General features: G+C 42.8%; 1 protein-coding gene across 3 annotated transcripts in view; it reads right to left on the bottom strand.

The window, feature by feature from the left end:
- ksr2 (kinase suppressor of ras 2) overlaps positions 1 to 14030 on the bottom strand; it is a 77277-nt gene extending 63247 nt beyond the window's left edge. For all 3 annotated transcript variants that reach the window (XM_047329267.1, XM_035640795.2, XM_047329268.1), the window contains exons 1-3: positions 13492 to 14030; positions 6117 to 6257; positions 5376 to 5526 (exon numbers count right to left, since the gene is read on the bottom strand). In XM_047329267.1, coding sequence (XP_047185223.1) covers positions 5376 to 5526; positions 6117 to 6257; positions 13492 to 13665 — 466 coding nt within the window. In that variant the 5' untranslated portion in view covers positions 13666 to 14030. The remainder of the gene's footprint in view (positions 1 to 5375; positions 5527 to 6116; positions 6258 to 13491) is intronic.
- Between the last annotated feature and the right edge of the window lie 293 nt (positions 14031 to 14323).

Below are 14323 nucleotides of genomic sequence, written 5' to 3'. Positions count from 1 at the left end.
CTTGATCAGGACATTAAATAAAAACCCCGCATAAGTCAAACATCAGCACAATGTGTTGCGTTGAATAACCCCAAATTCTTAATTTTGGAATAAAAGAAAATAAAGCGTTTGTGTAGGACGTGTTCCTGGTGGTAAGATGATGATTGATAAAACCTTTAATGCATAGATGAGTGTTGTATTTACCATTTTCACCACATTGTCAAACCCTTCCTTTGAGAAAATCCTCCAATTTTTCTTCCCAAATCTACTCACAAACGCAGTCGAGTGGACGCGCGTGTGCGTCACGACTTCAGAAGTAATTCTGGTTTCCACGTCGTCGTCGTCGTCGTCGTCGTCGTCACCATCATCATCATGGCTTTTCCATTTTCATTCTCTCCTGAATAACCCAGCATCTCCACATCAAGTGTCAAACCAAATAATGCACCTGACGCATTTGACACCGCTTCACCTCGGAGATGAATGGGAACCGGCGCGGCCCGACACCGTTAAAGGGGCGATCTCAACGCGCAGAGGGGCCTTTGAGAAAAAGGCAGAAAAAGAGCCTCGTGTAATTGGCCTAATTACCACCAAGGACGTGCGGCGGTTTACAACAGGATTTGGTGAAAAGGGCAACGCTGCGGCTGCACCCTTTCTGTGGTGGAGTTTGCATGTTCTCCCCGTGTGTGCGTGGGTTCTCTCCGGGTTCTCCGGCTTCCTCCCACAGTCCAGAGACATGCAGGATGGGGTCAGGTTCATTGGAGACTCTGAATTGACCGTAGGTGTGAATGTGAGAGTGAATGGTCGTCTGTCTCTGTATGTGGCCCTGTGATAGGATGGCGACCTGTCCAGGGTGAACCCCGCCTCTCGCCCATTGTCAGCTGGGATTGGCTCCAGCCCCCCCGCGGCCCTTAAGTGGACAAAGCGGTAGACGATGCATGGATGGAGGGTTTCTGGACGTTATACTCGGAGCGTAAATCAGCGGGACACGAAGTCGAGACCCTGCAAATGAGTTAACAGCCGACGGGGGTTCTGTCCACGCGTCTCCTGGTCGTTCTCCTTCCCTGTCTCCTTTCTTCTCGACGTGCACTATGTTTCTTCTTCACCTCCTGTCGCCGTCGCCTCTTTTCTCACCCTAATATTCTCTCATGTTATTCAGCGTCCTCCCTCCCCCCGCCCCCCCCCCCCCTTCTCTCTCCCTCTCTCCTTTCCTTCCCCCCTCCACCTCCAATTGCCTTTTTCCACGCACAACTCTTCGCTTCCTTCTCCTCTGGCTCTCTTCTTTTCTTCATTTCTTTTTTTCTCGCCGGTGGCATTTGAAGCCAATTAGGTTGGGGTTTGTTTTTTTTTCCATGCATGTGAAGCTGCCTCAGAGCGGGGGCACAGGGACATTATCCTTTTAGCTGTCAAAGACTACGGAGCAGAGCCACCGTGGCAACCTGTCGCGTTAAGCAGAGCTCAACGCTATTAGCCTCATCAACAAAATAACTCGTATTCAGGAAAATTCTCCATGTGAAAATGTTTGTACATGTGTGTGTGCGCGTGTGACTGTGTGTGTGTGTGTGTGTGTGTGTGTGTGTGTGTGTGGACGGGCTGGCTAATGTGTGTATATTGCGGCACAAAGCCACCGACCGGCAGCCTCCGAATCGTATGACTCATCCTCGTTGCAAACCCGCGGACTGCAATCCCGAGAGCCTGTCGTGAAAAAAAAAAAAAAAAAATTCTATTAACTTGCATTAGTTTCCTTCCTCCGCCACCACGGCACAGAGCGACATACGTTGGCTCATTGTGCTCCCTGCCTCTCTCCGGGGCGACGTGATGTATGGGATCGCGAAGTATGCGAACGTCCCGGCGTCTGCCAATGTTTAAGCATAATTCCCGGTGACTCACCAAACAGGAACGACGTTTTTTCTTTTCGAATCGGCGCATAAATCTGCAAATCCTTCGTTCTGCTTTCATTCACGATGATGGTCGACTATATCTGTACTTTTTTCTTTTGCAAAAACCTCCAGAAATATATATATATATATATATATATATATATATATATATATATGTATATATATGTATATATGTATATGTATATATGTATATATATATATATATATATATAATATAAGACGTATGAGAACATCCTCTGCGTCTAGCCTGGCTGTGTTTGAGTTCTAAATGCTCCCATGAGGTCTGTGCAACCTGTTAAAAAAACAAGTGCTCCTCTTCTGCGTTTGCATATATGTGCATGCTTTCAGGCCTTTACGACACATCTCACTCTCCGAGCTCCATCTGGGTGAGAATATGGACAGTGCCGCCGCACACCCTGCATTTCTCTTCCCTTTCGGCTAGGAGAGTACCTCTCCGCCCCCCCCCTCCCCCGTTGGAGAGCCCATTAGTGGCTCTGTGTGGCCCGACCCGGCCTTCGGAGGGCCCGGAGGGAGGGAGGGAGGGAGGGAGGGAGAGGATGGAAGTCGAAGAAGAGAGGCAGAGAGGAGGCTGACGGACAACTGGAAGGAGGAGTTGGACAAGCGAAGAAAGGAACACGAGCACAGACGCGCCCAGGGGCGGACCTTCGTGAGGAAGTTTGGTGATATGATAACAGGTGGTCCTTTATCTTTCCCCAGTCTATGCTCATTCATACAATTGGAGATCTGTAATAATCCGTTTGGATTAAACAAATCTCTCAGTGTGTAGACACAGACAGCTCTGCTGCTCTGTCGGTACACGTGCCGTGCGATGTATTCATCCGTAAAAAACATTCACGATGGCGTCAAAGCTCACAACAACAACAACAACAACAACACGGTTGGCCTGCAGTTAAAATTAAGACAAACAAATGTCACGTTAGTATTAATATGTTTAAAAAATATATAAATCAAGTCAGAAGGATCAAGGAGGACACTACAAGTGTCTTAGTTCTCAATCGCCTTTTATCAAGTGACCAAAGTTCCATCCCTGGGTCAAGTGATGACGGCAAAGATATATCCATGACAACTAAACAGAAGAAGAAGATGAAGAAGAAGAAGAAGAAGAAGAAGAAGGTGGTGGTGGTGAGGACAAACCTCCTAAGTCTGTCTGAAATCAAACTTTGACTCCAAGAGAAATCTGAAAGGGCATGTCTGGGTTAGAGGGCATGACGCAATGTCGCTGGAGAACCATAAACCACATTTATGGTTCTCCAGCGACATGGGCGGCTGCGGCTCAGGATGTGGAGACGGCCGTCCATTAACCAGAAGGTTGGTGGCTCGATCCCCACTTCTCCTTGACACTGAACCCCACCTAGAATACTGCCATATGAATACAGTCCTCGAGGCATTTTGTGTGTTGACTCGCCTCGAGGCATTTCCACACCTCAGAGATTATTCGCAGGTTTCATTCTGTTTTCACAGAATGATTACGTGAAATTTGGTTGTCATGGTTTTTTTTTTTCTTTTCACTTTTGTCTCAAAACTGAGCTGGTCTCCGGTGATTGGGCGATTGCTCGGGGCACGCCTGCCTGTCTCTCTGTCTCTCTGTCTCCCGGTCTCTCAGCACAATATCTACCTCCGACAGACAGACAGACAGACAGACAGACAGACAGACAGACAGAGAGGTGTGAGAGGAGCGGTGGAGAGGACAGCTGGGCACATGCAGACTCACGAAGGACCTGCTTTTCGAGGCTGTTTGTACAAATAAGCCCGGTCGGTCTGAACGCCGTCTGGATTATTATTAATCAGAGTCAAAGAAAATTAAAAAAAAAAAAAATGCTTTGAGGGGAACGAAAAAAACAAGTTTAACCTCTTAATAATAAAACACTCCTTTAATAAAGCACTGCCTTGCTTTGTTGAGGAGCGCACGGAAGAGAAAAGTCCACTGTGTCCATCAAGTTAATTTGCTTAATAATTCAGCGGAGCCTTCTGTCTCGAAGGACGTCTGCTACAGAGCGGAGCCGTGTCCGTGTGTGTGTGTGTGTGTGTGTGTGTGTGTGAGAGAGAGAGAAACAGATATGTTATCAAACAGGTTTATAAAAGGTTGTTACTAAACCTAACAACGCAGTTTTAGTTAGACTCTACTGCCCCCTTCTGGTTCCTTTGTATCGTTGCAAAAGCGTTACCTAAGAGACTGAAGACAAGTGATGGTCTGTAGCGCCCCCTGGTGTTAAGCTGCGGAACTAAAGAAATGCACTTTAAAGCTCAGAGAATGACCCTTGTTGGAGAAAGTCAGAGTCAAAAAACAAGGAGAGGAAACGAAAAGAAACGAAAGGAAAAGGATCATTGCAGAATGAGAGAAAGGAAACCTCCACGAGGTAAACATGTGGCTACAAGGAACAAAAAAGGAGAAAATATAAATATACTATGATCTCGTAAAACAAAAAAAAATTCTGCATCAAATCATCTGCTCAAAGAGCCGTCAGTTTTATCAATCGATTATCTTTGGCGATAGCAACACAAAATCCGCACAATCAAGATTTTGGTGAAATTATAGTGTCAGGAACAAACACAAAAAATCCCATGACTGGGCAACTCAATCCGACAGCCCACATATCTCTTATTCTCCCAGTTCTGCCACAGAAGTAGTGATTTGCAGATTAATAATAAATAAAAAAAGAGAGGTAAGAGAAGGACTGAATGATCGTGGCTGATCATAAAACAAACAGCACCACCTGCTGGATGGAAAGTTGCACAGTTTTGTTTTTGTGGCTGTATTAACGTCACCGTGTGAACTTAACACTTTCACCAGACAGGAAATCAGACGCAGGCTGGCTGCAAAATTTATTATGTGAATTAAGTTGTAGGATTTTTTTCGTTTCATGCTGCCGGCCTTCAGGTTTATGATGTGGACAATTTAATTTGCATTCCACGTTTAAGTCTGGCCTCATTTTCTGTCAGCACTCTACTGTATAATATCCAATGAAGAATAGGAACACACCGAAAAAAAGAGAGACGGAAGAATAACAGCAAAAAGTTTCTGTTCATCGGCCAAGTCTCAAGTCTTAAACACCAGAAAGTCTCAACAGAGAGAATTTTCACTCCCTGCTCCAAACTGTATTTTCCCACAACCACAAAGCTTATCATGTATTATTTTAAAGTCAAAATAAAGGTGAGTAAAAATTCATCATGTTTGAGAATTAACCTCACACAAGTTGCAAGATTTTCAGAATTAACTAGAACCCAAATCAACCAAGATCATGACGTTTTTTTTGACACAAATGTAAAGCAAAATAGCAAATATAGTTTGTTTTTTTGTTTTACATTTGTGTGATGGAGTTTGTTCCTCTCATTTGTAAATGACAACTCAGTTATATTAAGAATGCAGAGCAACTTCAATCGAGAGTTTTTAATTTGTCTTTGTCACCTGTGTGACGCTCCACAGTTTGTGTCTGTGTGTGTGCGTGCGTGTGTGTGTGTGTGTGCGTAAGCCCTTACCCAGCTGGTGGGCCTTTCTGAGGCAGGAGAGGGAGGCGTTGAGTCGGGCGCTCTCCTCCTCGTTGGCGCCGAACTTCTGCAGCAGCTCACACACCTGCTCCTCATTCATCTCGAGCAGGCCCTCCAGGGTCACCTCACCCGGGCTCATCTCCTGCAACGCACACACACACACACACACACACACACACACACACAGACAGTAACGGTAAGTACATGACAAGAAATGAGGGAAACAGAGCACAAGTCCTGTGGCAGTCACAGTGTGTTGGCCAAAGGAACCACCAGGTTCTGTTTGAATTCAGCACAGTCACATTTCAGTGGTCAGAGACTCAGTGATCACTATATACCAAAGAACATTTAAGGGATGGGAAAAGAAAAAGGACAGGGCAATGGCACGTCCAGATTATTCTGTCATACTTTTGACTCAATTTGTATTTTTTAATTTAGAGTGCTGTTACTTGTCTCTTGAAAAGAGCTAAATCAATATCAGTTACCAGATTTCTATATTGGAGGAATAAAGAATATATATGGATGTACTTTTAGATTTAAAAAGACTCCCAAAAAAAGTCAATCAAACAACTAATTGATCATTAGCTAATTTCTAATTATTGCTTATTTTTCTATATATTATGAATGCTTGAATGTTTAAAAAAAAATGTGGGTAGTTTTGTCAATGTATGTGTATAAAAGCCCATAAAAATAAAGAAGAAGGAAAAAAAACTTGGTAGCTTGAAGTCTTACCTGCGTGACCTCTTTCCTCAGGTTGACGATGCGGAACCAGTGGCCGAGGCGAGGGAAGTCCTCCAGCTCGGCGCTGCGCTCCTCTAAGGCCACTTTGCACTTGCAGGACAGCTGGCGGCTGAAGTACTTCACCAACTTCCCCTGGGAGGAGAGGGACGGACACGGAGCGGAGGAGGTGAGCTTCTTTAACGCTCACCACGGCTCAGATTTTATCGTCATTTTTAAAAATAAACGCTGTTATTATTTTGCTGTAATTTTGTTGTTATTATTTTTGTTATATTATTTGTTACTTTTTATTTATTAGTGGTTTGCCCAAAGTCCAACTTGTCCAGCAGCATCAAACCTCGTTTAAAAAAAAAGGGCCTTAAAAACTAAAACAAGAATTAATTACGAAATATTTTACCCTAATTTTTTCTACCACTTCAGTGTGAAATGTTTTAGCATTTGTCCTAACGAATTCACCTGTCCTTTATTTCAGATGCGGCTGACGATGCAAATAGAAAAAGATGTTGCAAGCCTATCAGGGAAAGAATGGTGCCCTGGATTATTAAGCAAAGAAGCATCAATGTCAGTATCACATCTATTCACCTCAACCGCTTCACTGCAATGTTCTGCCTTTGGTCCTAAAGTGCCTGATAAAATCCTGATGGACAGTGCCAAGCAGTGGTTCTACAGTCAGAGGTGTGTGTGTGTGTGTGTGTATACGCTCGCTGGTTTACTGCCAAGTCACTGAAATCCCCGGACGACCTGAAGGATCGATGCAGGGAAGAATATAAATGCGACACCACCACTAAGATCACTTAGCGCCCGTTCACTCCAGTGGGGCCGCTCAGTGGTTATAGCGGCGGAGAGCTGTGGTTATGATGGTTATGATACATATATATGTATATATATATACACATATATATACATATATATACATATATATACATACATATATATACATATATATACATACATATATATACATATACATATATATATACATATATATACATACATACATATATATATATATATATATACATACATACATATATATATATATATACACACATATATATATATTGAAAGTTTTGTAAATAGATTTTTGATGCCTACAATAAATAAGCAATTAAATGTAACACTCAGTGACCCCTGACCAAGTGACAACATTTTATACAATGTGACACAAGATAGGATTGATGTTGGCACAAAAGAACTGCCATTTATTGCAAAGGGATCGTGCAGGACAGACAACAACACCCGACAAACTTTACTCAACACCAACCAAGCACGAAAGACAAAATGGAAACAGGAAAACACAAATAATTGAAATGTAGCAAAAACAAAAAAAACCCTGATGAAAACAGACTAACCAACTTTTGCAGGGAATAACACCAATAAGAATTAGAATTTTATTTATCTCATTCGCACACTTGAAGCAAGAAGCAAGAATGAATTGATTCGTGACAAGGCTAATGTTAATATGTCCTTCTTTTCACTGACATGTCTCATTACACTGTGAGCTGTTAATGTGAGAAACCTTGTTTGACCGACTGTACTTAAACATCACACTATTAAAAGCAGGATTTACAGAAGTATTTTTGCTGTTAAGCTATATTAGCCCAAAACACCAGGGTGACGTGTCGCTTTAGACTTAAGGAGAATGCATGTAGATCATGGCACCGTTCCAAATGTTAAGTACACCTGCAAAATGACTGCTATAGATATTAGACAGTGCTGGTCTACAGCATTACACAGTAGAAACCAGTGTTGGCTTGATATAACAAATCTTGTCACTTCTACTTGTTTTGTGGGATAATTGCATAAATGCAACAACATAGCAATACACAGCAAAAAAATTACTGGTTCGCATTTAGTGCAAATGACTTGCAAACTTTTGAAGATTTCGCATCAGTACTTTTGTCATCAAAATACATGGCTTTCACAAAAGGGTGCGTGTATGGATAAGTGAGAAGAAATCCTAAATTTCTTTTGAGCTAATATTAACAAATTTTGGATACATTACACGAAATCTGGTTCAAACAATCACGTGCGCCTCAGGACGAACAACGCTCTGACCGTTTACTTTTGTGTGTTACGGTTTATAACCAAAAACCAGGGAACTGTTAGCATGCTGACATGATGAACTAAGGTAGTTTCGACATAATACCTGAAAAATATGTGCATTGCATTCAAAAGCACAACCATGTGAAAGCGCAGCCTTACTCTTTCACCCGTCTTAGCCTAGCACGGCCCTCGACTCTTACGGTTGTCCGTGTTAAATGTGGAGGCAGAGATAACTGCAAGACACAGAGAAGCTAAGGTGAAAGGTGAAGGGTTAGGGTATAAAATAATGATTCTATTATTTGCACATAACCTGTTGTCAACATCAGGGGTGTAGCACCAAATTCTGGGCCCTATACAGACGCAGTCTGTGTGGGGCCCCCCGCAGCTATGATGCTGATTCATTTATGACACTGCTTGTGTATTCTAATAGTAATTAGCTAGCTCACTCCTACTGTAGTCAGGCAGTAAAAGTTACAGTTAGCTGGCTAGCTGGCAATAGCAGCTGTGGCGATCTCAGCTAGGTAGCTAATAGCTAACAGTTCCAGGGCCCCCACCCTTGGGCCCTGGGTAATCTCCCCCCCCGTGCTACGCCCGTGGTCAACATAAATGAACTTCAGCTCGGACCAATGGCACTCCGATTCGCACCTGACACAAAAAAAATGTCTCTTTCTATATCTAAAACGGAACTGGAGATATTTTCCCAAAAGGCCATCTATGATTGAAGGACGGTCCATTATTGTTACGGAAATGTTGAGTGTTCTTAGACCGCCAGGAGACGACCAGATGTTGGATTCTGAGCACAATCTTCTCCGTTTTTCTGGTTCGTGATTAGTCCTTCCTTACCTCTATATTAAGCCAGCTAACATTTTAATTGTTGATTTAAAGGATCCTACTTATGTCCACTTTAATGTTATCGGACAAGAGTACCAGGATCAGTTCATCTTATCGGCACGGTGACGGCAGCTAACATAGAAAAAAGGGGAAAAAATGGAGTGTTCCTTTAAGCGGACTGCTGAAGTAGACGAGCATATGGTGCTATTCCCATTTCAGACATGAGCCAAACTGACCTCTTCACAACTGCCACACTCAGATAATCCAGATAAACTGGAACACTTAGTGCTGCGGACTATAACTTCCACACCGGCCTTTTTCTGATCAGTAAAACTAGAGTCATGTACTTTGCTGCATTAAAAATGTCCAGCGATATAATCAAAGCGCAGAATACATGGTGAAATATACTGTAGTGAGTAGACGTTATTTATAGGATTTGGGACTATGAAAGGTATGTTGTTGATTTTTTTAATTAACAAGGAAAAAGATATTTGCGTGTATGAGTTCATTCTCAGTGTACTGATAGGAGCTAGAGCTTTAGGAAAACATTTAACTGAAAGCACTTTCATAAACTGGATGGTTCATAAACTTGATATATTGTACTGTATTTGTATTATAATGGTACTAGTAGTTAATTTGCCTAAAGTTGAGGGACTCACCCCCATTTTTCATACTACTAATCGATATCACGAGCAGTACTCTTCAAGGCACATACGCTTAACTCCCAACTCAAGATAATCATATTTAATAATCTATATTTTAATAACATATGACATTTCTGCTACAAAGAGTTTCATAGTGAAATTCAGCACAGTGTTAATCCAAAACTTTACAGTTTTTGGTTCACGGTCACGGCGAAAACAGCTGCTCATCAGCAGACGGACACAGTCGGCAACTAGCTGGTGAACATAGTGTCGCAATTGCAGCTAAAGAGCCAGGAAGTGTTGGTGGAGACCAAAATGAGAGCTAAAATCATAGAGTGAATATTGGACTTATATGTGCAAAGTGGACGCAAACATGTCTGGATGTGTCAGTAAGCATCTGTTTGCTAACAAGTTCCCCATATCAACTTGGTGATGATATGTCAGACAAACAATACGACTATTAATCCCACTCTATACGGCAAACCGCCCTGGTGTGCAGAGATGTGAAAGTGAGGTCAGGTTTTAATCTATATCTCTTTAGCCAGGGTAAGACGATGTCTACTACACAGGCATACAATGACATCTATGAACCTGTGGACCTGTTAAACATCTTACTGTAAAGCCTTTATATCTCATATAGCTTTACGTCTGATACACGTGAATATGAACAAATAACAACACTTGTTTTGACCCACACCCTTACTTCTGTTACAAGTAACGTCTGGGTTGCATGTCATGTCTCTATCATGTTTCTGCACGTGTCTGCAAGCCTGGAAAAAAGAAAAAGAGGTCATTCATCGTGTGCGCGGATCATTCCAGTGTATCCAAGGGATACCAACCAACAACGCATAATCGTATTAATATTAATGCAAACCAGTATCAACACCACATCCAGGTAATGATATAGGCTGCTATTCTCGGTGAAGCAGTTGGCTAAAGAAAGGTCAGTGCTCGACACCTCCGGCAGATTACGTCTGAGGCCCAATCTTGGTCCTTCAAGTTTAATAATGGGGACGGAAAAAACGTGTCATAGAGGAATCTCCCCATACGACACCGCACTCCACAAGGATCAGGGCAGGTTAACGAGGAAGGCTTTGCGTATGACTGACGTCATTGTGATCCTGATCAAAACCCCTGGTGGACCACTCATTTGTCATTGAGGCAATAAGGAGACAGTGTCGTCCTGAAAGGCTCTAAGGATTTAAAAAAAAAGATTAGATGGTTATATGGAGTAATTCACCCCCTTTTTTTTTTTTTTTGCACTCATGAATTAACCGTCAAGAGTGTTTTTCTTTGTTCTCCGTCAATTTGTAAAAACTTGTTTCCTCCTGATGAACATTTCTTTCACATGAGTTAATTTCATTTCTACAGAGAGCCATCTGACAAAATTGAAATACAAACACAGCGGATAAACCAATATATACTCACTTGCATCCAGACAGAAGTTATTGAGGAAGCACAAGCCATATTTGCATTATTCCCAGGTATATTGATAATAAAAAATGTGTTTTGCAAAAGGGCTTGTATAGCCTGAATTTAGCAACAGAGGAGCTGCAGCCCACATGGCGACCAAAATATCTCACTCTGACCTGAATTCATGATGGTGTTCATATCACTTTGTCTGGTGGGCATAAACTTGATAACAATGTGACCAATTACTGTATTTTTAAGCACTCTGACTATCCTAGTAGTATATACAATAAAAGATTTATTGCTTTTTTCTTGATTTCACGAATCCTTTTGAAGAGTGCTATGGCATCGTCAAATACAGAGATACAAAAACCTCTTGCTGCAGCTGATCAAGGAAGTTTTTTCTTAAATAAAAGCTTTCGGACATCTGCAACAAATCTAATAAATCAGATTTCTTTGCATTTAGACAGAGGAGAGAGAGTGTGAACAACTACTAATGGAACATATGATGGGACACTGGTAATCCTTGGGGCCGTCGGCGCCAAACGGACCGCAGATGCACAATAAAGTAATTAGTTAGTGAATATAATGATGGAGACCCGAACAGAGTCCTAGTAAAGTGAATATATTCATCAAAAGGCCAGGAGAACGACTTTCAAATCAATCAAATCAATGTCCCTCTGTTTCTGATTCGCTATCGACAACTTTTTTGAGGCGATATTGCCAATGTGTTTTTCTGGCCCCACGTGGGGGGCCCCAACATAAGAAAGAATTGGAGTTCATGCGACTTTAGCTAATAATTGTCTTGATCTGAATACGGTGGATATGCTTTGCTGCAGGGTTCCTCATGCATGTCTTAAATGTTGATTAATCGACTACAACTTTCAGTACCATGAATAGTTTGGGTTCACTTGCATACATCAAGGGAAACCCACTTGTGCTATGTGCTTGGGAAGTGATGACAGGCGTTCCACTAGAGGTATACAACAAATTTCATCGATGCTTTAAAACATTTTTTTAACCAGAATATATTATCTGAGCATATGTTTATGTCGAGTAAAGGGATTCATCGATTCATAGAAAAAAAGTTTAGGGTGGAAAGAAAAATAACAATTCAAAAAAGGTCCATGAGGTTAATTGTAACATTAAAAAGAACGATTGTGATTCTTATAGCAAATCATACAGAACTCACATTACCTCACGAGACATTAAAGCCTGCTCATTCGAGGCAACACAAACATTTTTTACTTCATATTAGTCCTTTAATTACTGTCCCCCCGCCTGACACAACGTATTCAAAGCCATGTCTGGGCCATTAAGTGAAGTTTATGTTATGTAACACAGTATCCTCATATTGCTGTTGGCTTGGGATTATAGCATGACTTTGCTCTCTGGTGTTTATTTTTTCTTTCTTTATGTAATATCTCAATTATATTCCCACTGGGACTCAAAGTGTGCCGATGGTACACACAGATACTCAGAGAGACCCTTATCGCACTTAATGGTGTTTGTTTTTATCTCCTGGGGGCTGAGGGGGGGGGGCATCATCACCAAAACATCCTCACAGGCCCCGGTGCTCAGTGGTTGAGTTTTCAGTGACCTTATCGCACTTTATGGCGTTTTTTTTATTTGTCCTGTATAACAGCCTGTCGCTGCTGGAGAGAGAGAGAGGGGGGGGGGGGGGGGGGGGCTGTTTTCAAAACGGACAGTCTTAGATATCCCTCATAAACGCCACACTCGGGTACGATGATGGCCATTACGTAACGCAAATTACGGAATGGCCCCCGCGGGCCAATTAATCCCGCGGATAATGACATTTGGCAACAATTCCACTAATCCGCTCGCCTTGCGTAACGGCCGGGCCCCTTGGATGCGCTTGGCTGTGTATGGACAGTTGCGCAGGGGCAGGATGGCATATTTATATATATGTATATATATATATATATATATATATATATATATATATATATATATATATATATATATGAATATAATGAATATATATGTATATATTGGTAGTGGATGGTAAACACGAGCAAGCCTATATAGGCCTCAGATATTCCCTCTGATGGTGGAGCAGAGCCACCTTCTCTCGCCGCCACCTGCAGAATGCGCAAGTCTCTCCAAAACAGCCCCACTGCAGCCTCCCGATTTATTGCACTGCACAAAACAGATATATTTATATTTATATATGTATATATATATAACAGTGAGGGCTTTGGCAGAAAGCATATGTATGCCGTGAAAGCAGAAAGCCCAGCTTGTCGTTCAGAAAAGGCACAGGAGAGAGAGAGAGCGAGAGAGCGAGAGACAGAGAGAGAGAGAGAGAAAAAAAAAATGTGCACAGTGGCCTAGAAGCAGAAAGCGCACGGTGTCAGCCCCATCCGTGCGGATGATACACGAAGATGCAACAGCACGGATTCGGCCATTCCGCTTACCTCCAGCGTCCGGATCTCCTTTTGTGTCAAGTCGTTGGATGTGGCACATTTGGTCCGTAAACCCTCCAAACTGGAAATGCTTATGTCTATCATGTTCTGCACCAGCTCGCACTGCTGCAAGGCTTTCTGCAAACTAAGACGCTGCTCCTCGCTTTTTGTCATCTCCTCGTTCATAGTTTGGCGAGCCGGTGGTCCGTTAGTCCTCCCCCCCACCCACCCCCCTTTTTTTTTGCACTTTCAAATAAAACAAATGAAAATGAAAAATGAAAAAAAAGGAAAATTAAAAGGATTCAGGGGAGAGACGCGCAGAGGAGCCCACGGAGCACAGCGACCTGCAGAGCGCCATTTAAAAACAGACGAGATGCGTGGAGGATCACTGACGCGGTGCGAGCCGTGAGAGCGTCGACTCCATTGCAACAACAGTCCTCGGAGCTCCTGCCGTTTCATCAAGGTGCCTCTGGGTTCTGTGGGCTCAACCGAACGCAGTGTGGAGATGCTGAGCGCGGACCGCACGGTTTGCCAGAGCATCCATCGGGCAACCCCCCCCCCCCCCACACACACACACACACACACACACCACCACCACCCCCACCTCCGTTCCAAATGATGTTTTCAAAAGAAGAAGAAGAAGACAAGCTGTTCAGCGCATCATAAGCAGACGTGTTTGTCAGGGGGAGTGGGAGAGCCCGGTGGTGGCGGGGTGGGTTTTTTAATTGTTTTTTTTTTTAGTTGTTTTTTTTTTTTTAAGGGTGCTGATGAGAGGACTGGATGCAGGTAGTCCCCGTCTCCCGTGGCAGCAGCAGCAGCATCCCGGTTCGCTCCCACCACACCG

The sequence above is a fragment of the Scophthalmus maximus genome, chromosome 19 (genome assembly GCF_022379125.1).
Source record: "Scophthalmus maximus strain ysfricsl-2021 chromosome 19, ASM2237912v1, whole genome shotgun sequence".
In the NCBI taxonomy this organism is placed as follows: Eukaryota; Metazoa; Chordata; class Actinopteri; order Pleuronectiformes; family Scophthalmidae; genus Scophthalmus; species Scophthalmus maximus.
The sequence above is the reverse complement of the archived record's forward strand: the minus strand, read 5'-3'. Positions and strand labels throughout refer to the sequence as shown.